The sequence below is a fragment of the Mugil cephalus genome, chromosome 18 (genome assembly GCF_022458985.1).
Source record: "Mugil cephalus isolate CIBA_MC_2020 chromosome 18, CIBA_Mcephalus_1.1, whole genome shotgun sequence".
In the NCBI taxonomy this organism is placed as follows: Eukaryota; Metazoa; Chordata; class Actinopteri; order Mugiliformes; family Mugilidae; genus Mugil; species Mugil cephalus.
This window is the reverse complement of record NC_061787.1, coordinates 3,933,625-3,952,706: the sequence shown is the minus strand read 5'-3', so window position 1 is coordinate 3,952,706 and position 19,082 is coordinate 3,933,625. Positions and strand designations below refer to the sequence as shown.

General features: G+C 41.1%; 1 protein-coding gene across 1 annotated transcript in view; it reads left to right on the top strand.

The window, feature by feature from the left end:
- Positions 1–18,577, top strand: part of myripb (myosin VIIA and Rab interacting protein b) — a 123,710-nt gene extending 105,133 nt beyond the window's left edge. Inside the window, exons 9-17 of the mRNA XM_047568455.1 lie at positions 3,310–3,848; positions 4,479–4,625; positions 5,284–6,057; positions 6,257–6,319; positions 10,424–10,612; positions 10,688–10,849; positions 10,933–11,028; positions 11,606–11,666; positions 15,033–18,577. Coding sequence (XP_047424411.1) covers positions 3,310–3,848; positions 4,479–4,625; positions 5,284–6,057; positions 6,257–6,319; positions 10,424–10,612; positions 10,688–10,849; positions 10,933–11,028; positions 11,606–11,666; positions 15,033–15,076 — 2,075 coding nt within the window. The 3' untranslated portion in view covers positions 15,077–18,577. The remainder of the gene's footprint in view (positions 1–3,309; positions 3,849–4,478; positions 4,626–5,283; positions 6,058–6,256; positions 6,320–10,423; positions 10,613–10,687; positions 10,850–10,932; positions 11,029–11,605; positions 11,667–15,032) is intronic.
- Positions 18,578–19,082: the final 505 nt, after the last annotated feature.

The following is a 19,082-nucleotide window of genomic DNA, read 5'->3' as shown; positions in this document are numbered from 1 at the left end:
TTTCAGCTCAACCTCACCTGTGTCATTTTACATTTCCACAAACTGTATTAACACATTGGACCTAAAACCAGACTAAAACCATAAAACCTGAACAGGAAAACGAACAACTTTTATAACGTAGAATGAAAAAGAAATGTACATTTCGAAAGCTTATGTACAAATTTAGCAAAACACAAAACTATTTAGAACTATTTTCATTAAAATGCAGGAAATGCATTTTTGTACAGAACTATCAGGTGTTACAGTAAGTGATGCACCAGACGGACACTAACGTGACGGCAACATTCAGGAAAAAGTGTGGCGTGAATTATTTATAATAGTTTGTTTTTTGAACTTTTTAAAAAAAAGACACTTTACAGAACTTTCCTCCACTATGCTCACAAATAGAATGAATAAATAACAATATCATTTACCAAAACAAACAAATAAATAAATAAATGAAATGAGTAAATACATTAAAACGGGTAATAAAACCAAGACGTGTCCATACATTAACATACACGCATGTAAACACATACCTTCCTATATGTATATACCCACATACAAATTACATCCCACATACCCACATACATCTAAATTAAGGCATAAAGAGAAAATATGAAAACAGAACAAAATTCGTAAAAGGAAAATTATAATAGTAAGAAAAGTATTGACAACGATAAGTAGAGGAGCAAATATATGTGGATAATGGCTTTTACTTGGTCCATCAACACAATTTAAAAACTGCTCTATAGGTTGAAGATCGAACTTTCTGCAAAAGTTGAAACGGAGAATCTGTGACGCTGCGTCGTCTTAAATTGGTCATGTGATCTGGACAGATACCTGGATAGATAAATAAAAAGTTCATGACAAGTAAAACAAGTCCATGCTCGATATGTTAAACTGTCTTTCCAGGTGATCACCACAACACATACGCATCCATTCATTGTCCACTATTCACTGTATTATCACATATTGTTCCTGTATTACACCAGTTCCAACTCCATCTTCATTTTCATACCAGCCCCCAAAAACAAACCACAATGTATTTTAGCTACAGTGTAAAGAATAGAATCTTAAAAACATTCCTTTTCTCGTTTTATTAGAAGATATTCCTTCAAAAGCTCTGTGAGCCGGTCTCTTTCCACCTTCTCATTATCCTGGTGAACAGGTGAAGGCTTTTCCAATATGGGTTTAAGGTTTCCTAATACGTAAAGACTGGGGCAGAACTCAAAATCCAGTCTTGTGACCGATGTGATAACTTCATGAACCCTTTTCCAAAATGACCCAAACTCCCCTTCACACCTTAACAGTCCAGTGTTTCCTTCATCCTGAGCCTGAAAACTGATTTAGGGGCAGAAACAGAATCGATGAAGGGTTTTGACTTGACTTATTTTGATGTCCCTGGAGACGTGTTCAGTGACCTCTCTCTTTTTTATTCTGTCTTTACAGTGTGTAGAAGATGGGAATGTACTTAACGACGGCTCCTTTAAGGAAATTTGCCTCTGAATTATTTTATTTTGTAATTGTCTAATAAACTTTTGAGTGATGCAAAGAAAAGTTTCAGTTTTTCAACATGAATTTACTGATTATTATTAAGCCACTTTCATTCACTTTCATTCACCTTCTTCATTTTAAAGTCTACTCATCTTTTCAACTGTTATATATGAAGAATAAACTACTGCAATGATCAGGCATAACATTATGACCACCTTCCTAATAATGTGGAGGTCGTCCTTACACACTGGTGGCTCATCAGAGAGTGGACATGGTCCTTCTGAGGGTGTCCTGTGGTGTGAGTGTGGGGGCCTTTCTGGTCTGGGTGGGTGCTACATGTCTAAATAACATCCACACCAATGAATACCAGGTCCACTAGTTTCCCAGAGGAACACTGAAACGTCACAAGATGGTTTAAATGTTATTTACTGATCCCGTCAGTGGTTTTAATGTTGTGGCTGATCGGTGTATAGTGCCGCTTAAAGTTTTTTTTTTTTTGCAACCTTCAGAATTTCCTCCTTTGCTCATTGACTCCAAACATCAGTGGATTTTCATTTTCCACACGATGTTTAACGAACTGCAGACGGGTAGAAATGTTATTTTCAGCCGATGTGAGAGAGGCCTTTAGCTGCTTAGAAGTTCCTCTGGGTTCCTCTGGTTCCTCTGGTTCCTCTCCCACAATGATGGAGTGATGTTTGTTGGTGGACCACTCCTGTGGAGGGGAACAGTCGTCTTCAATCTCCGTGTTTATTTGTTCTCAGTCTGTCTGTGGATTATTTGTGGCTTCCAAACTTTTTACAGATGGTTTTCTAACTTTTTCCAGCCTGATGAGCAACAAAGAGTCTTTTTCTGAGCTCATTTGTCTGTTGCCATCACACACTTCAACACAAACGTGTGTTGTGAAGATCAGACTGAGACAAATCCCTGATTTATGTATTTATTTATTGAACAAGCGGGACACTTACCAGCACCTGAGCCTCATCACATTGATTGGAAACACTTTTGAAAAGATGGACTCTAAACTGGTCTCTTACATCACCTGACACATGTAATATTGGCTCATTTTCCTGAATGAACAAATACACATTTGATTTGATTTGCAAAAAAAAGTGCAAAAAAAGAAAAAAAAAGTCAGGATAGCACAATAAAACCCGGAGGCTTATTTACATCATGGTTCTATCAATCAAGAAATTAATAAAAATAAAATAAAAAAAACATTATCAGACTTAATATCCTGCTGTAAAACATCTTAAGTACCAACTTGAAACCTGTCAACCTGTGGAGGGTTTTAAGATTTCCTTCCATAAAGTTATTACCACGTACATAAAACTTTCCTTCTCCATGTTACTCGAACCTGGTTGGAATAAAATCAGTAGAACCGCCTCCAGTGCAAAGGTCTACAACAGGGGGATCTGCGACCCCTAGGGGTTCCACAGGGGTACTGTAGGGGGGCTCGCGAAATCTTTGGTTGATTAGACATTTTTCATATTTTTTTTTTTCTGGAATTTTCACCCAAAAACATCAACACAAATCCATCATATATATATGTGTACAACATAAAGTATGGAGGAGCACCACAAGTATAATAACTTTAATTTAATTTGTTTGATTGGCTTCTCTTTGTCTCCTTTCAGTATGTAGAAATGTAGAGAATTCAGAAAGGCCAAAAACTCTTAAGCAGCACTGAATGTATTGTTGAATAATTATGTCAACTTTTTTTTTTTATCCCGTTCTCATGCCTGCATATCTACATAGATTTCCCACGAGTACAGGTAGAAATGAAGTGAACAGGACTCTTTCTAAGCGGTGCCTCTGCTGCTGATGTTCATCCAGGTGCGTCCTCGGTGCTCCAGAGCCCGGACGGTAACTGGATCGCGCTGCACAGCTCTCAGCTGTCCCGGCCCAGCCTGCTCACCAAGAGGAAGAGCCTGGTGTTCAGCGTCCTGGAGAAGGAGTCCGGCGTCGTCTCCGCCTACGACGAGATGGGGTCCGACTCCGAGGAGATCGACGAAGGCGGCTGGGGCGCAGCGCTGCGGCAGTTCAGGCGCAAACTGTCGGACGAGACCTACTACACGGACTCGCAGCACGACCCGGAGTGGACGTACACCCAGCACCTCCCCGTCACCTCCCCGTCCTCCGGCCAGTACACCAACACGGAGACGCTCAACTCAGACTCCGAGGCCTCGTCCGTGTTGTCCGCGTGTCCTCGCAAACCACCTCACAACCTGTTGAGGAAGAAAGGCCCGACGGATACGCACCTGCACCCTCACCCACACCCTCACCACCAGCCGCTCTACCAGCAGCACCTGCACCAGAACTTCTCCCCCTACCCGGTCCACTCAGAGGCGCTGGACGTGAACTTCAACCCCAAGGTGACACGTATAGAAATGATTTGTCTGTTACATGTAAATGGGACTGAATGTGGTCGTACTTGGGAATAATGCGCGTGTTTCTTACAGGATTTAAGCTCAATGTGTCACACTGAGGATATATTGTAGCAATAAAAATATTAACATGATGAGAAATTCAAGCTGCAGGTAAGATTAGTGTGTAAAAGTTAGGAAAAAATAGTTTAATTTGCTATATGAGTGTAGATGAACTGATGGAGAGATTTAAATAATACACAGGTTAAAAAATTATTTTTGTATGTGCAAATTTTTTATGTGTATTTAAAGAAATTGAAATTTGTGGGAGAAAATTAAGAAAACACACATCTATATATATATTGTGTAGATTATTATTATGAATGTAGTTGGCGCTAACTACTCAAAGACGATCCGTTTGTGAACTTTTAACAAGTCACACGAGACAGAAATCTCGTGAATAAACATTTTCTTGTGAACATGTAAATAGTTGAACTGTTAATTGATGCTTCCAGGTACTTCAGTAAAAGTGCGTTTCCTCGTGAAACGTTGTGGATTAGCTAAGAAGTGTGAAGTTGCCTTAAATGGAAACACATTTATGTGCGCGTGTGCTTCAATGCTTCGTTGACTTGCTTCCAGGTGATGGGAGACAGCAGCGAGGCTGAGGAGAGGCAGAACGACCCCGTCAAGAGATCACGGCGACGCAGAAGAAGCAAAAGAGAGTCATCGTCGGAGCAGAGACCTGTGGTGCAGAGCCACGCGCAGTCCATCTACCCCTTAGCACAGGTACAACTCCAGACTGATTCACACTCTGTGGAGAGCAGCTGGAAAACACTTTCACCTTTAGGAGGCAGCGGATTAATGTTCTTTACTTTATAAGAAACAAGAGAGGAAATTTAGAGTTACAATATATAAAATACATAAGACATCATCTTATATACATATAACAGTAACAAGTGAATGGGGCGGAGGACAGAGGCTGTATGAGATGTGCAGCAATGCAAAGTCCAGGACAAAGTTGTTGTTATTATTGATCAGATGTAGTTGTTACTAATAGTAGCTTTAAGGGCAGTGGGGGGGGGGTCAAAGACACAAAAATATAAGTAATAATAGATAAATAAATATATGAAAGAAAAAGAATATATTATATATATAATTAATAATAAAATAATTCTAATAAAATTAAATAAATAAATGTAAATAAATCAATAAAAATATAAATAAAAATAAAATAAATAAATATCGAAAAATATGAAAGAAATATACATATACATATATATATATATATATATATATATATGGGAAAAAATAAAACCAAAAAAAAAACAATACATTGTATGTATTTATTTATTTATTACTTCTTTAGATTAGTTTTGAACGTGGCATATGTGTTACAGTCTCAGTCTAAATTTTACAATTCTATCCGTCTGTCTCCACATTCAAGGAGAACAGTGGTTTTCTACTCAACGCTCTGCTGAAGAGGGGTTTGAGTGAGGACCAGCTCCTCCCCGACCCTGTGCCGGCGGCCACCGCTGCACCAGGCGCCTTCAAATTAGACGCCATGACACCTGATCCGGAGGACCTGGACACGGTGGCGCCCAATTCCCCGATCCCCAGCCCCCCCCAGCCCCTCGTTCTGGCCCCGGGACCCCGGATCGCTTCCGGCGTCTCGAGACCTGGATCCGGCTCTGGAGAACCTCTGGAAGACGAGCTGCGCTCCCGACTCAGTCAGCTGGTCATTCGCGCCAACAGCAGAGACAGCAGCTCGTCTGAAGAGGAGCGCGTCGTCACAAAGTGGCCCGTGGACAAGCAGAAGGATAAAGAAAGCGTCAGACAGAGGGAGAAGCCGAGGCCGAGTGACACTGAAAGAGAAAGGCAGCGGGCGAGTGACAAATTAAAGGCGAAGGCAAGTCAAGCAGTGGAGCAGGTGAATGGGCAAGAGATGAAAAGACTAATAAAGAGTCCGTCCACGAGAGAAGAAGGGAGAGTTAGGGAGAGAAGGTTGGAGAAAGGGGGCGAGAGTTTGGAAGAGAAGGTCGATGAGCAGGGCCACAAGCGAGGGGACAAAAGAGAGTCCAGCAGACAAAGTAAGAGACAGCACAAAAGAGACGGGGACAAAGAAGCAGGACAGAAAAGTGGAGCGAAGAGGAGCGGATCCAGTGCCAGTTCACCTGCTGTTACTCCTTCTGCCCAGGAGGGGGTGCTGTCAAACAACCAGGTGAGACCAAGTTTGTTTTTTTTTTGTTTTTTCAGCCTCTGGCATCAGAGTCCGTCTGTTTGTCTTTTAATAAATGTGCATTTCTTTTTCTCAGCCTCCTCTGTTATCCATGCATTTATGTGACAATGACTGCTGTCCATCTGTGTCCATCTCGTCCCATGTTTCTCCATGAATGTGTGTGTCTGTGGTTGTGAGTCAGGTGGGACAAAATGACTCGGAGCAACAGCTGAGGCTTCAGTTGCTCTCCTCTGTCTTACATCAGGTGAGAGGCATCAGCCAGAACCCAAAGACATCCTGATGTGACGTTTGATGACACGCTGGCTTAATTTAGGCCACGCACACATTAACAACAACATCCATTCCCACTTAGAGCATTTACCTCTCTTCTTTTGTGCATTAATGACATCAAGGAGTGTCTGTTCCAGAGCTGTATATTAGAGAGAGTCTGTCCAACTCAAATCATGGGCGCCATGTTTGCCATGTTAGATTCTACAGTGTAACCCTATGAGGAGGATGTGCTACTTTGAAATAAATGTCTTATTTTCACCATTAACGAGCCTATAAATGTTATATCTAACGTCTGTCAACATGTAAAGGTCCTCACTTAAATATCCCAGCGTCTACTTACTTTAAATATCTTAAATGAGCCTGTAAAATGCTTTGTAGCCCAATCACCTCATCAGTCATGAAGCTATGTTTACCTTCTCCTCAGTCTCCGTGTTCATACATCACCATTAAAAGGTTGAAATTAAACTAGTCTCACTGTTATTTACTATTATCATTATAGCATTAGCATGCTAGCCATGAAGTTATGTAGCCAAAGTTACGTGTCAGTTAAATTTGTCTATCTACATGGACATAAATTACATGAACACATGGAGTTTCACTGTTTATATGACGCTAGCTGCTATTTTTCTAAGCCTTTAGTCTAGATAACTAGCTAGCATAAGATTAGCATAAGGCTAGGTTAGCTTCAAACTTCATTCATTTGTAAAGTGGTGTTTTTAAGATTAAGGTTCACATTAATGATGGTACGACTTTAATTTTTCTATATAAAATCTTAACAAACGTCAAAGAGAGACATTGACATTTACCTCACGTAATAGTTAGAAATCAGTTGACATCCAGTTCTTCTGCCTGTTTCTGTTCACGGTGGAGTTTCCTCCGTGTTTTCCTGATCCTGTGTTGCACTGTGGTGTGTTTTAACTTTTAATCCAACTGTTATTGCCACCTCTCTATGGGTGAATATTGGTTAGATGTATCTAACGTGGCGCCCATGAAACACGTGACCAGCTCAGAACCAATCAGCATAGAGGGATAGCTCAGACGCTCCTTTACCTTGTTGGACAGACTCTCTCTAACATTGAATTATCAAAAGACGGTTTAAATGTTAGTCACTTCTCCTGTCAGTGGTCATAATGTTGTAGCTGATCGTCTGTGTTAATTTAGTTTGACTGATGAATTATTTCCTGAATGAAAATGGATTTAAGACTTGCACAGTGACTATGTCTGACAGAACTGGGATGATCATCGTCTGTAAACTAGGTGTAAGACTGCAGCCCATTAGATTAAAAACAGTGTCCCAGTACACAGTGTGAACCCACTGTGTTTATGAACAAATAGACCCACTCAAAAAGAAAGTCAAACCCACTCAAAGCCAGGCGTATAGACACACACACACACTGTATTACATCTGAGGTGCGGGGGTCGGCGTTGGCCATTAGCCAGTCTCATTATGAGTGCTCCTTACTGTATGAGCAATGCTTGTCTCTGTATGACACATGTGCTGGTGTTATCTATTTCAGTTTGTTTTTCACAGCTCCCTTTACAAATTTGTCAGGGCGGCTCAGTTTGGTGTGACTCAGGCAGGACACGGGACAATGGCCGTGATATTCAAGTCCTTATCTTGTATTTTTACACCGTTTCGAAGGAACGTCTAAAATGTTGCCGTTATTGAATTAATAAACATGCGTGACCTTTAGAAGGTACAAGAAAAAACACATTAGAAACGTGCTAGAAAATGTGATTTTCTAAAAGGTCTTAACATGTGTAGGTGGCAGTCGTCTAGTAGTTAATAATAATCTAGGTCTACTGATGTGTAAAATTTTAAAATACTTGAATGTAAAATTTTAAATATTACTTTGTCCCTGACTAGCTTGTTTTCCATCTAGGCTGCATTTATTTACATCAAATCACCCTAAAAGACGGAAATAGTTTGGAGCTTTTGTCTTGAAATACGCTTGTGAGTTCACTTAAAGTGCAAAATGTTAATGTGTGAAGTGTCTCTTCTAGGTTACTGCAGGTTATAGCCATTTATATTTATCGTGCGCTCGTCAGTCTGGTTAACTCTGTAATAACTCCACCCAAACACTAGTCGGCGCTGTGTCTTTTTTTGCCAGTTGGGTTAATTTTTGCTTCTACTTCCTGCTTCACTTTCGACAATGACGACTGAAACTCTGAAATGTTTGTATCTCCGAACCTCCTCAGTTTACTCAATGTGTTCCATCTTTATTGATCCAAAACAAGCAATTTGAAAATTGCGAAGATGGAGCTGGAGATGGAGAAGCAGCCCGTTCGTTATTCAGGATTTATTTTTTAACATATGTTTCGCCGTGGTTTGTACTCTTTCGTTATATTTCTCCATATGGACGTAGGACGAGTATATCTTTTGATCTTTTGGCAGCTTGTCTGTGTCAGGCTGTTTGATCCCTGCTTCTTTGGCAAGTCCTCACTCTTCCATTGATCAGCCCAAATCAATATGTCAGAACATCCGTCTGCGCGTCTCCGTTCATGAAAGATGGCAGAATCGTGAGGTTTTAAGTTGTACACTTCAAATGTGGCATCATCTTTTTTTTTCCTGTCACAGAGAGACGGATCGATGTGGCTCCGATCCCGCTGATCAAAGCTTCGGCCGGCGAATCATTCATTACAGAACGTCTCTCTGTGCTACAACATCCTTTTCTTGCTCTGTGTTTTCATTTGTCCATCAGGAAACTAAAACAACATCAAGGCATCTTCAGCGTTATTATCAGTTATCACAGACGACCTGAGTTTAGGAACCAATATATTGACTATAGTCACTAACGTGATTAAGGGACTGGGGGCATAGACTGTATATAAATATGGACTACGTGTCTCCACTTCCTCTCATTGCCCAAACTGATGCTATTTTCCCGGGGATACAGGCAGTGCCATCTTACGACTTTGGAGCCAGAGTCTGATCAGTATGGTCAGAGAGTAGAGCCATGACACCACGCTCTGCTCTACCTCCACCAGTCACAAAGAAATGTTGGATTATACACTGTACTTGTTATCAAAAATCGTTTTTACAACTCTGATGGTCCACGGGACCACTTCACGGAGTGGTTGCCATGGCAACTGGTCGCCATTATGTCACATCCTGTTCTATGGCATCAAATAACCAACTAAAGTGAAAAAAAATTACACTTTTCATTCAAAAGAAAAGAGATGCATCATGTTCATATACAACTGAAAAAGAAACAAAAGACAGAAAAATAAAATCAACATGCTTATCTGGCCCCACCCCCTTTAAATATAGCATTAGTATTAATATTAATATACATTATTCAATGTTTTGTTCCTCATCTGCTAAATAATAATAATAATAACAGTAACAACAACAATAATAGCAAAAATATTATAATATTTAAAGTACCTCTTCTTCATTCCTATACCTTGTGAAAATCATCTCTTTGTTCCTCTTCCTCACCCAGTGTATTCCACAAAATGTGCGAAAACAGTCATGTTTAAAGTTTAAATTCAAGTGGGACACTTGAGCTTACATCCACATTACAGTATATTAACTACCTAAAACGACAGAAACCATCAAACTATGTTTGAAAAACATTATTTGATGAGTACTGTAGTGTTTTAGCTTCGCTCAAGTCCCATCCACTAACATGGAGGGGGTGGAGCTTATGAGCTATGCTGCAGCCTCCAGCCACCAGGGGGAGCTCTACTTGCTTTGATAAATGCTGTCCTGCATTTGTTTAATACAAGTTTGTCAGTCCACTCCGGCATATTTCGATTAAAAGTCTACTCCTCTGGTTTCATCCTTTTTTTTAAAATTATTATTTATTTTTTCTTCCGCCTTATTTGTCTGCATTTATCACTTTGTTGCATTTCCTCTGTGACTGGCAGCTGCGAGTGGTATATGTTACATAATTGTCTTTACTATGACAAATACAGATTTTAAATACATGCTTCCTAATTTTTCTGTATTCCTTATTTAATACAGTTTTCCCGTTCATCGCTAACCCTAATTTTCTGTTGTAAATCTATTTCACATGTTTCCTCTTAACTCTGATGATTGACTGTGTTTGTGTGTGTTCTTTACCTGATGCAGAAGTACTCGGCGGCCTCGCTCTGCAGCATCACCACGGAGGTGCTGAAGGTTCTGAACGCCACAGAGGAGCTGATCGGCGAGGCGGCCGGAGAGAGCTACACCCCTTCTGAGTCCATGTGTGCTTCTCCCATGTCCAGCAGCTCCGACACCCGCAGGCTGGACCAGAGGCTCACCAAGATGGAGGAGAACGTAAGCGGAACACAATTAGTCTCACCTCCTGGAGGTTCAGCGCTCACGGGAACCTCGTTTTCTCCTTCTCTTCAGGTGTACCTGGCTGCCGGTGCCGTGTACGGCCTGGAGGGGGCGCTGGGCGACCTGGAGCAGTGTGCTCGCAGCATTAGCAGTGGGACCACAGACACAGAGCTGGCCTTCTTGGAAGATCAAGTGGCTACAGCAGCCGCTCAGGTCCAGCAGTCTGAGCTACAGGTACAGCTCTAGCTGGAGTCTTGGTTTGTTGTGCTGTTGTTTTTTCTAGTGTTGTGTGAAATATCCCTTCTCTCTGCTTGAAGATATCAAATATTGAAGCCAGGATATCAGCTCTGAAGACAGCTGGGTTAAACGTGGCTGTGTGCAATCGCTTCTCTAAGTTCAAGCCAAAGTCTAAGGTACCTCACTCCCCTTCTCCTTGACATACTAGTGAAAAGTGACAGGTTTTTGTATTTAACCTCCCGAGACCCTGCGTCCTCATATGTGGATGTAAAGTTATAGGTTTGTGGCAGATTATCCTGCTTCATTTACTAGTTAGTGTAAAAACATGATAGTTGGTGTTTTAGTGGATTCATCCTGCAGCGGATCACTAGACAAAAGAAGCAAATGTACAAAATCTGATTAAATTCTTCAGTTGAAACTTTTCTAGTTTGATATGATGCACAAATTTAACAAATTCTATCACAACTTGCTATCCTTGCACAGCCATGCACAGGCATTAAAGTAGACGGTTTTATAATTTGGTGACTTTATTGTAATATATAGTGAAATAATCCCTGTGTCCACACATGAGGACATTTTTCTTTCCCAAAAACTACGTCCTGTCCAAAGACGATGCTTAGTTTTCCACCTTGGAGAAATTAAAAATGCACACCAAGCAAAAACTCTGGGCTCAGTAGGTTAAAATTAAAAAGAAAAACATATAGCAGCTAAATCTTTGTGGTTTATTAATTTACATGAGGTTTCTGATTTCAGCCTCAAACCCTGGACTCGTCACGCCATCAGAGGAGGAAACTTCCAGCGCCTCCACTGAAAGGTACGAGCCAAGGTACACTTAAAATTTTTTTTTTCTAAATATTATCATGGAATATTTGTGGAAAATCTTTTTTGTGGCTGCATTAGAGAGATGCAAACAAATACAAATTATATTTATTTTGTCTATTAAGAAACAAGAAAAACTGACAAAACTAAATTCTTGACAGTTTCATTATGTCAGTTCTCAACCGTGTCGCCACCAAAGTCAACAAATAATCATCACATCATCAAATAAATATTTCGTCCTCGTGCCATTAGTTCAAAGTAGAGCTCTAGTGGAGAGATTTTCACACTGTTCAGGGCTAAATTCTTTGGTTTGTGCTTTGAAACAGATCTTTTGATGATCCACCACAGATTTTCAATGAGGCTCATGTAAAGGATTGATCTGGTCACACTCTAAGACCTGGATACTGTGCTCCAAGGAGCATTATGTGGTTTAAACATCCAGTTTCAACCTAGATGGAACAGAGCATGTGCAGAAAGGGAGCATGTGGATAATGGCTCAGTAGTTGTCAGAGTTCAATCACAGACAGTGAGATGACCAACACCAGCAGCTCTCATGGATACCCGAATCATGATACTGCCTCCCCCATGCCTGACAGTACGTACTGTACATGCTTCGCTTGGCATTCTGCGTAGCCTCACATTAACAGGAGGAAGATGAAGCTGGAAACTGGATTCATCTGACCACAGAATCTTCTTCCAGTTCCTGGCTAACGTCAGTCTCTCATTGATCAGGGGCTTCTTGACAGCCTTGTAGGACCTTAAGCCGTGACCTAAAAGTCGACCACGGACAGTGAGGGTGGGTGGTTTAGTTTAACCACTGCTTTTAAAGCTCCTGTGATGCTGTTCTGTGGTTTTGCGGATCAGGACGAGGTCATCTCTTGCTGAAGAAACTCTTGGACGACCAGATGTTGGTTTGTCTTCCAAGCTGTTGGTTCGTCTGTATTTCTGAGTGGATCCAACTGCTGCAGCGACTGCATCTGCACTTCCTGGTGATCTGGCGGCAGCTGTACCCTTCCCAGCTGAGAATCGGTGTCTTCAGGCGTCCTCGTTTTAGCCATTTTTCTCTCTGAAGACCTTTCAAATGTACCAGCTTTATATAGACACGAAGCACGGCAACTGAAAATCACGTCTTTCAGTAAAAAGCACGGCCTTCATTAGTGGATCACTGACACCAAAATGGCCCATTTCTTATGTAGAAATTGCACTTGAAGACCTAAGAGTGACTCTTAATGCAACATTTCACAAATGCATGGGGTGTCCGAAAACTTTTTTCCTTTGCTGTACGTTATTATTTACTGCAAGAATCTGAGAAGCTCATTAAAGGGAGTCCGTTAACTTATGTCATAGAGCCTTGTGCATGCAATGCACCGGTCGTCTCTGTGTGAAACCGAGAGAGCTCGAAACAGCGGCTGAGACAAAGACGGCGGGACACTTTTATTCGCCTTTAGTTAACGTCACGCATTTCACGCTTTGTCCTAAGAGGGGAGACGCTGAATGGATGCAAAAGGGAATACATTTGCTAAAAAGGGTCTAAGTAACTGAAAGGCCCCATTAGATGTACAGCAGCCAAATGGACACACACAGACACACACACCGGAGCAGGAGGGTGAGGCTGTTTTATCAACCAACAAGAAGTCGGCCCCTTTTCATGTCGGTGAAAGGCCCCTTTCTGTCGGCCCTTCCTTTATTTTCGTCTCTTTCCCTTTTTTTCCTTCAGCCGCGTCCGCACAATAGCCCTGATTCAGTGTGACTCCAAAGACGGACGGCAGGAAGGACAATGAGGCCAAATCAGTGATCAAGACGTGTAATCATGTCATTGATTGTACATCCAGGGATCTTTCTACCAGGGCATCGTACAGTGTCTTCTAAATCCATAGCCCCGGAAGACTGTCCAGGACACTGAGATGTGCACTGGTCAACATTAAGAGGACATGAAGTAAGGACATTTTTGGAACACATTTGTGTGTTACTTAGACATGAACCACCACCTAGACCAGACCAGACCAGACCAGACCAGGGATGGGTACTGATACTGGCCCCTTTAGCTCTATAGCTGAGCCGATGCTACACGTGACATCAGATTTTCACCTGCATGGACTCCACTGAAGTAACCACTGAAGTAACCACTGTAGACGCGTCCGGTGTAAATCCGGGTAAAACAGTCAAAAGTTTGGCTGGACTTCACCTCAGAAGTTGCAGACTTGGCAACCTGCAACAAGTGTTCGAAGGAGATATTGTGCAGGGGAGGTAACACCTGTTCACCCGGAATTTGATTAAACATATGACGACGCATTTGTCTAAAATCTTAGAAATGTAATGTCTTTTTTTTTTTTTTAGTTTTATTTATTTTGGACATTTTAAAAATACATAATAATGAAACAGTGCAGGGAGAGGCAAAAAAAACCCCCTCCACCTTATAATATTATTATAATCTATTAATATTACGTGTTATGTTGTTATAAAACCCAAAACACCAGAAAATATGACGACACAAAAAACGAATGGTGGCTAACAAGAACAATAAAGTAGAAATACATTATTGGGTGAATGTGTGTGTTAATTGGTAACAATAATGATACTGATCTGTATTTAAAGATGTGTCTGCCACTGTTTTTATTATGATATTTATGACAGTTTGTTGTGAATTTCATTTTATATTGTTTAATTTATTTATTGTATAGTTGTATTTATATTATTTAAATTAATATTCTATGATTTCTCTCTTTAGACTTCATCCACAAGGGAAATGACTTTGTCGCAGTAGCTTTGTTGCACATAAAAGTAAACACTCTTAAAAACCAGGAGAAAAAAAAGTGTGGTCTAGTAAAATAAAATAAAAGACTAATCAACAAACTTACAGAATTGTCATTATGAATAAAAGTAGTTGACTAAACAGTGTCCAGGGAGATGTGGTTGTTTGGCCAGTTGCATAGTAGTGACGCTCATTGATGGCAGCAGGATGCAGACTGACACAGACACAAAAACACTTTAGAAACAACTCAAAACATGAAGAACAGCGACAAGGTGTCCACCGGGCCTCCTTTTGGATTACCATGACCGGGATGACTGAGAACCTTCACAGACATATTTCACCGGATCCCAAATTGAAAAGGCGATGAATGAATTCAACTTGACTCGTAGACTGAAGACGTTTCACCTGAATCTGAGTAGCTTCTTCAGTTCTGAGACACTAGTGGGAAGTTGAGGTTTAAATATGTGCTTGATCAGAGCCTGGTTTCCATGATGGCTGGGTAGCCCTCACTAAGGACATCTAGTTACCAGACACCACAGGACGTCCGCAGAAAACCCGTGTCCATTATCTGAATTTATATTTTCTTTTTTTTTTTCTTTTTCATTTCAGAAAAGTCGGAGCCAGAGCAGCAGGTGAAAGTGTTTCGACCGTAGTGACGGTCAACAGCACAAGGAGTCCCTCAGGGCCAGTTCAGAGCCCCACCAGGGACGGGGGGCCCTTCACATCCAGTGCCTTGACCCAGCGTCCGCCTCTAGCTCCAGGCTAAGCAGGAGCCAACACCTGCCCTGTGTGAACCCACCCAGCACTCATCCACTCAGCAAAGCACGGTACCACGTCCGCCCAGTCTGGTTCCTGGTTCCCAGTTCCCGGTAAATCCTCCTCACCACATACCATCCATGATACTGTACGCCATGCGAGGGTGACTCAACGCTCAGTGTCTCTGCCTTAAAATCTGCAAACAATCCTCACAGTCCGACTCAAAAAGAATATCTGTACAGACCAAGATAACTCATTTTCTTTTTTTTCTTTTTTTATCTTGTTTGCAAGGGTGTTGTGATTTAATGTACAATGAAGCTGTGGAAAAATCATGTGAAACCTTCTGTGATTCAGTGTCCCCAAAAAGAGGCTGAGCCATGTTTTATACCGCGTTAGTCTTTCTCACCAAATACGAGGAGTTTGATGTTTTTCCCCCTTCGGAGCTTTCTTTTCCTTTCCGATGATTGTCAGTTTTTACATACGTTAACAGCTATCAGATGGTACTCCTCATTTCAGGGGAGGGCGATTGTAACACTTTTGATATTCTAACAGTTTTAAAAAAACAATGGATGCACTTACCGGAAAATAGCGTTCAGATGCTCCAAGCGTCAGGTCCAAAATGGTTTTTGCCTCTTTAATGTGCAAGATGGTAACGAAGGAATAAAGCACATTTGAGATATGCACCATCCTAGGGGCACAGCTGGAAACTAATTAACTATTAAACATTTTTGCAAATGTAATAATTTGCTTTCAAGAAGAAAATCCACGCCACTCTCATGTCTGCACGCTAAATATGAAGCTACGATACAGCAGCCAGTTAGCTTAGCGTGGCATAAAGACTGGTAACGGAAGACACGGCGAACTTCAGCACATTCATGAAGCTTAACAAGTCTAAACTAGGTCAAATAGTCACTTCTCTTTTTGCTCTGTTTTGGTCTCCACCAGCCTTGGATGGGTTTTTGAAAACTATTAGAGCCTTGAGAACTTATTCCAACAAAATATCTGCAGCGATCAAGTGACGAATAAATATTTGATGCCAGTTGAATTGTGCCATAATGTCCACATGCGCCAGAAAGCTGTGCACTGAGAAGCTGTGTGAACCAGAGCTGCCAAACTGTGAGATATCGATAAAATATTATGCCATAGACTGGGAAGAAGTGAAGCCAGAGCAAGTAGAGCTCCCCCTGGTGGCTGGAGGCTCCATATTAGTGGGCGGGGCTTATGTCGAACTAAAACACTAAAATACATTATTTTCTAGGATGGTTTCTGTCATTTTACACAGATTATATCATGCTGATGCATGTTCAAGAGTTAATTTTTTCTGATTTAGTTTTAATTAAATGAAAACACGCGATAGTCTGGAGGAAGTGTGGGCGGCGATTCGTCAGTATCATGGCTGTGCAGATCGGACCCTAGCTCCGAAATTGCAAGACGACGCCGCCCGTTACCCCCGGGAAAGTGGCGTCAGTTCAGCCAATGCAAGAGAGTAGAGACGCGTTGTCTGTGTGTACTTACATACAGTCTACGATATCCTTTAATACTCTATTTTTTCATGAAGGGTAGTAGAGTTTAGTAATGTGGGTGGCAGATGAGAGATGATGCACTTTAGTTTCAAATGTTTTTATTGGGAAGCAGATATAACAGATATATAGATATGAAAGTAAGGCTTCCTTTAGTTCAAACAAAGTGTGAGAAAAGAGACTGAACTTAAAAATACAAAGTTATCATGATAATAATACAACAAGCACCCGGCCCTGTGCTATTCTGCCCAGTAGAAATACATGTTCAGGCTGTATGAGTGACACGTACACGTGATCATTGGTCCCCAGATCCTCTTATAGTCCTCCAGTTTGTGGCTTAAGACTTATTTTATTTTCTGTAGATGGCGGGTATCTGTTAGTATCGTTATCAAGTGGTTAAATGATGGGAGTTCTTCCTCCGTTCTAGTGCTGCACAGTTTCTGAGACAGAAATTATAACAGGATCCAGCTTCATTTACAAAGTTTTTGTAAAAAATCTCCAACCAGACACCAAACTAAATCCTACTTTACTGTCATTACACAGATCTTCTATTGTTTTAAATGCTCCCACATCTCACCTCTCTCTTGCCTGAAACGCTAAACTATGACCTGAAATATACTAAGAAGTATTTTTATTCTAAAATTACCCGTTGGAGCAGCTTTAAACTTTTTAAGCTTTATATTTTTGCCAAGCTTGCCGTGTCTGCCTGTCCTCAGTCCTTCTAGCATTTGTCTGCTGGTTAATACTTCATGTTCAGCGCGTAGGGATCAATTTTTCTCATCTCCACCCGCGTGAAAGCTCCTTCAGCGGAGAAGTGCCGTCCCGTTTATTTAGAAAAGCAAACGCTGATGAGAAGTAATTAGCAGAGACGCACGCCTACACCGCGGCCTTAGTGTGGAAGCTGTGAGCTGCTGCCTTTAAATGGCTCCAAATTGAAAAGCCTCGTTTCGTGCACTCGGCCTGTTCCCCCCCGACGCGGCTATTCTTCTTCTTCTTCTTCTTCTTCTTCTTCTTCTTCTTCTTCTTCTTCTTCCTCCTCCTCCTCCTCCCCGTCATTCTCCGTGTTTGCTTTAAAACTTCGTGGCCTTTTATTTGAACGGAGGGTTGTATTTTCATGTTCTTGCATTCAGCGAATCTTGTAAAGATTTCTACATAACCAAGTCTGATGGGCTATATAATAACAAATGCCATGAAACCATGATTTTGTTACAAGCAATTTATTTTTGTACTTAACTGAACGTTTTTATGCAATACCACTGAAACACGTACTATTGCAACTTAAAGGCTTTATTCTCTCCCCCGCGCGAAAACCCCTCCTCAGTCAGTCCTACCAGACCCGCTCATGTGTGACGACTCAAAGTGCTTTCAGTGTAAACCTGCATTTACCATTTGATATTCTGCCGGTAATGACGATGGTAAATGCTGCCAGGTGACGAGAGGCGATTTAAACTTGTTTTACTCAAACACTACATCTGAGAATTACTGCCTTTCATTTCTCGTGTGCTGTTTCTTTTCTCTGAGCATTTACACGAGTCAGAATCTCTACGGTTTCGCTTCGGGCTCCGCGTGAGAGCAGGGTTTTCGGATTTCCCGATGCTGGAAAAGGTGTGATGATCTTCTGTGTGAATGCTCCGCTCCTTCTATTAGTGACCTTTTCAGTCCAGGCCTTTCACATCTTTTGGGTTTCGCACATCGATCCTGTACTTTTGTCGATCTTGTTCTCCGGAGGTGTTGATGTATAAAAGCATGTTTCTGGTTTTACGAAGTTGATGTAATATTTTCCATGAGAAGCACAGCTACAAGGGTCCAATCATCAGTGTCCTGTATTTTTCTAATGTAAAAAAAAACAAAAATAATATCTAATAATAATAATAATAATAACAATATCTCATCTCAGAATTTGTTAATATATGTATATGTGTGAAAAGATGGATATGATATAGAACAATGTGTTTATTGCCCAATCATAGTTGACAAATCTTTCAGTGTTGTGTGCAAGAGACTGTGTATAATTGTCACTGACTTGTGAGGCCGGATCCAGACAGGACTCGTCTCGTGTTGTAACCCAGATAAAGACGAGCTGAAGGCAAATGTAAGATCTGTTCCCGTTTAAAATAAGAGGTGCACCGTGTGCAGCACCACAGGCGGGCCACTCACTTTTCTGTGCAATCGTTCGTCGCAATCCATACGACATGTTTTCGGGAAAAATATTAACAAGCAAAAACAGAAATAAATAAAAATGCAGATTCTCTATGTGCCACAGTGCTCTGAGAAAATAATAATAATAAAAAATATGTACTATGAAAGAAATAAAATTTGCAAACCTAAGATAAACTGTTCTCTGTTTGCTGCTGGGTTCTAATCAAGGTCACGCACAGACATA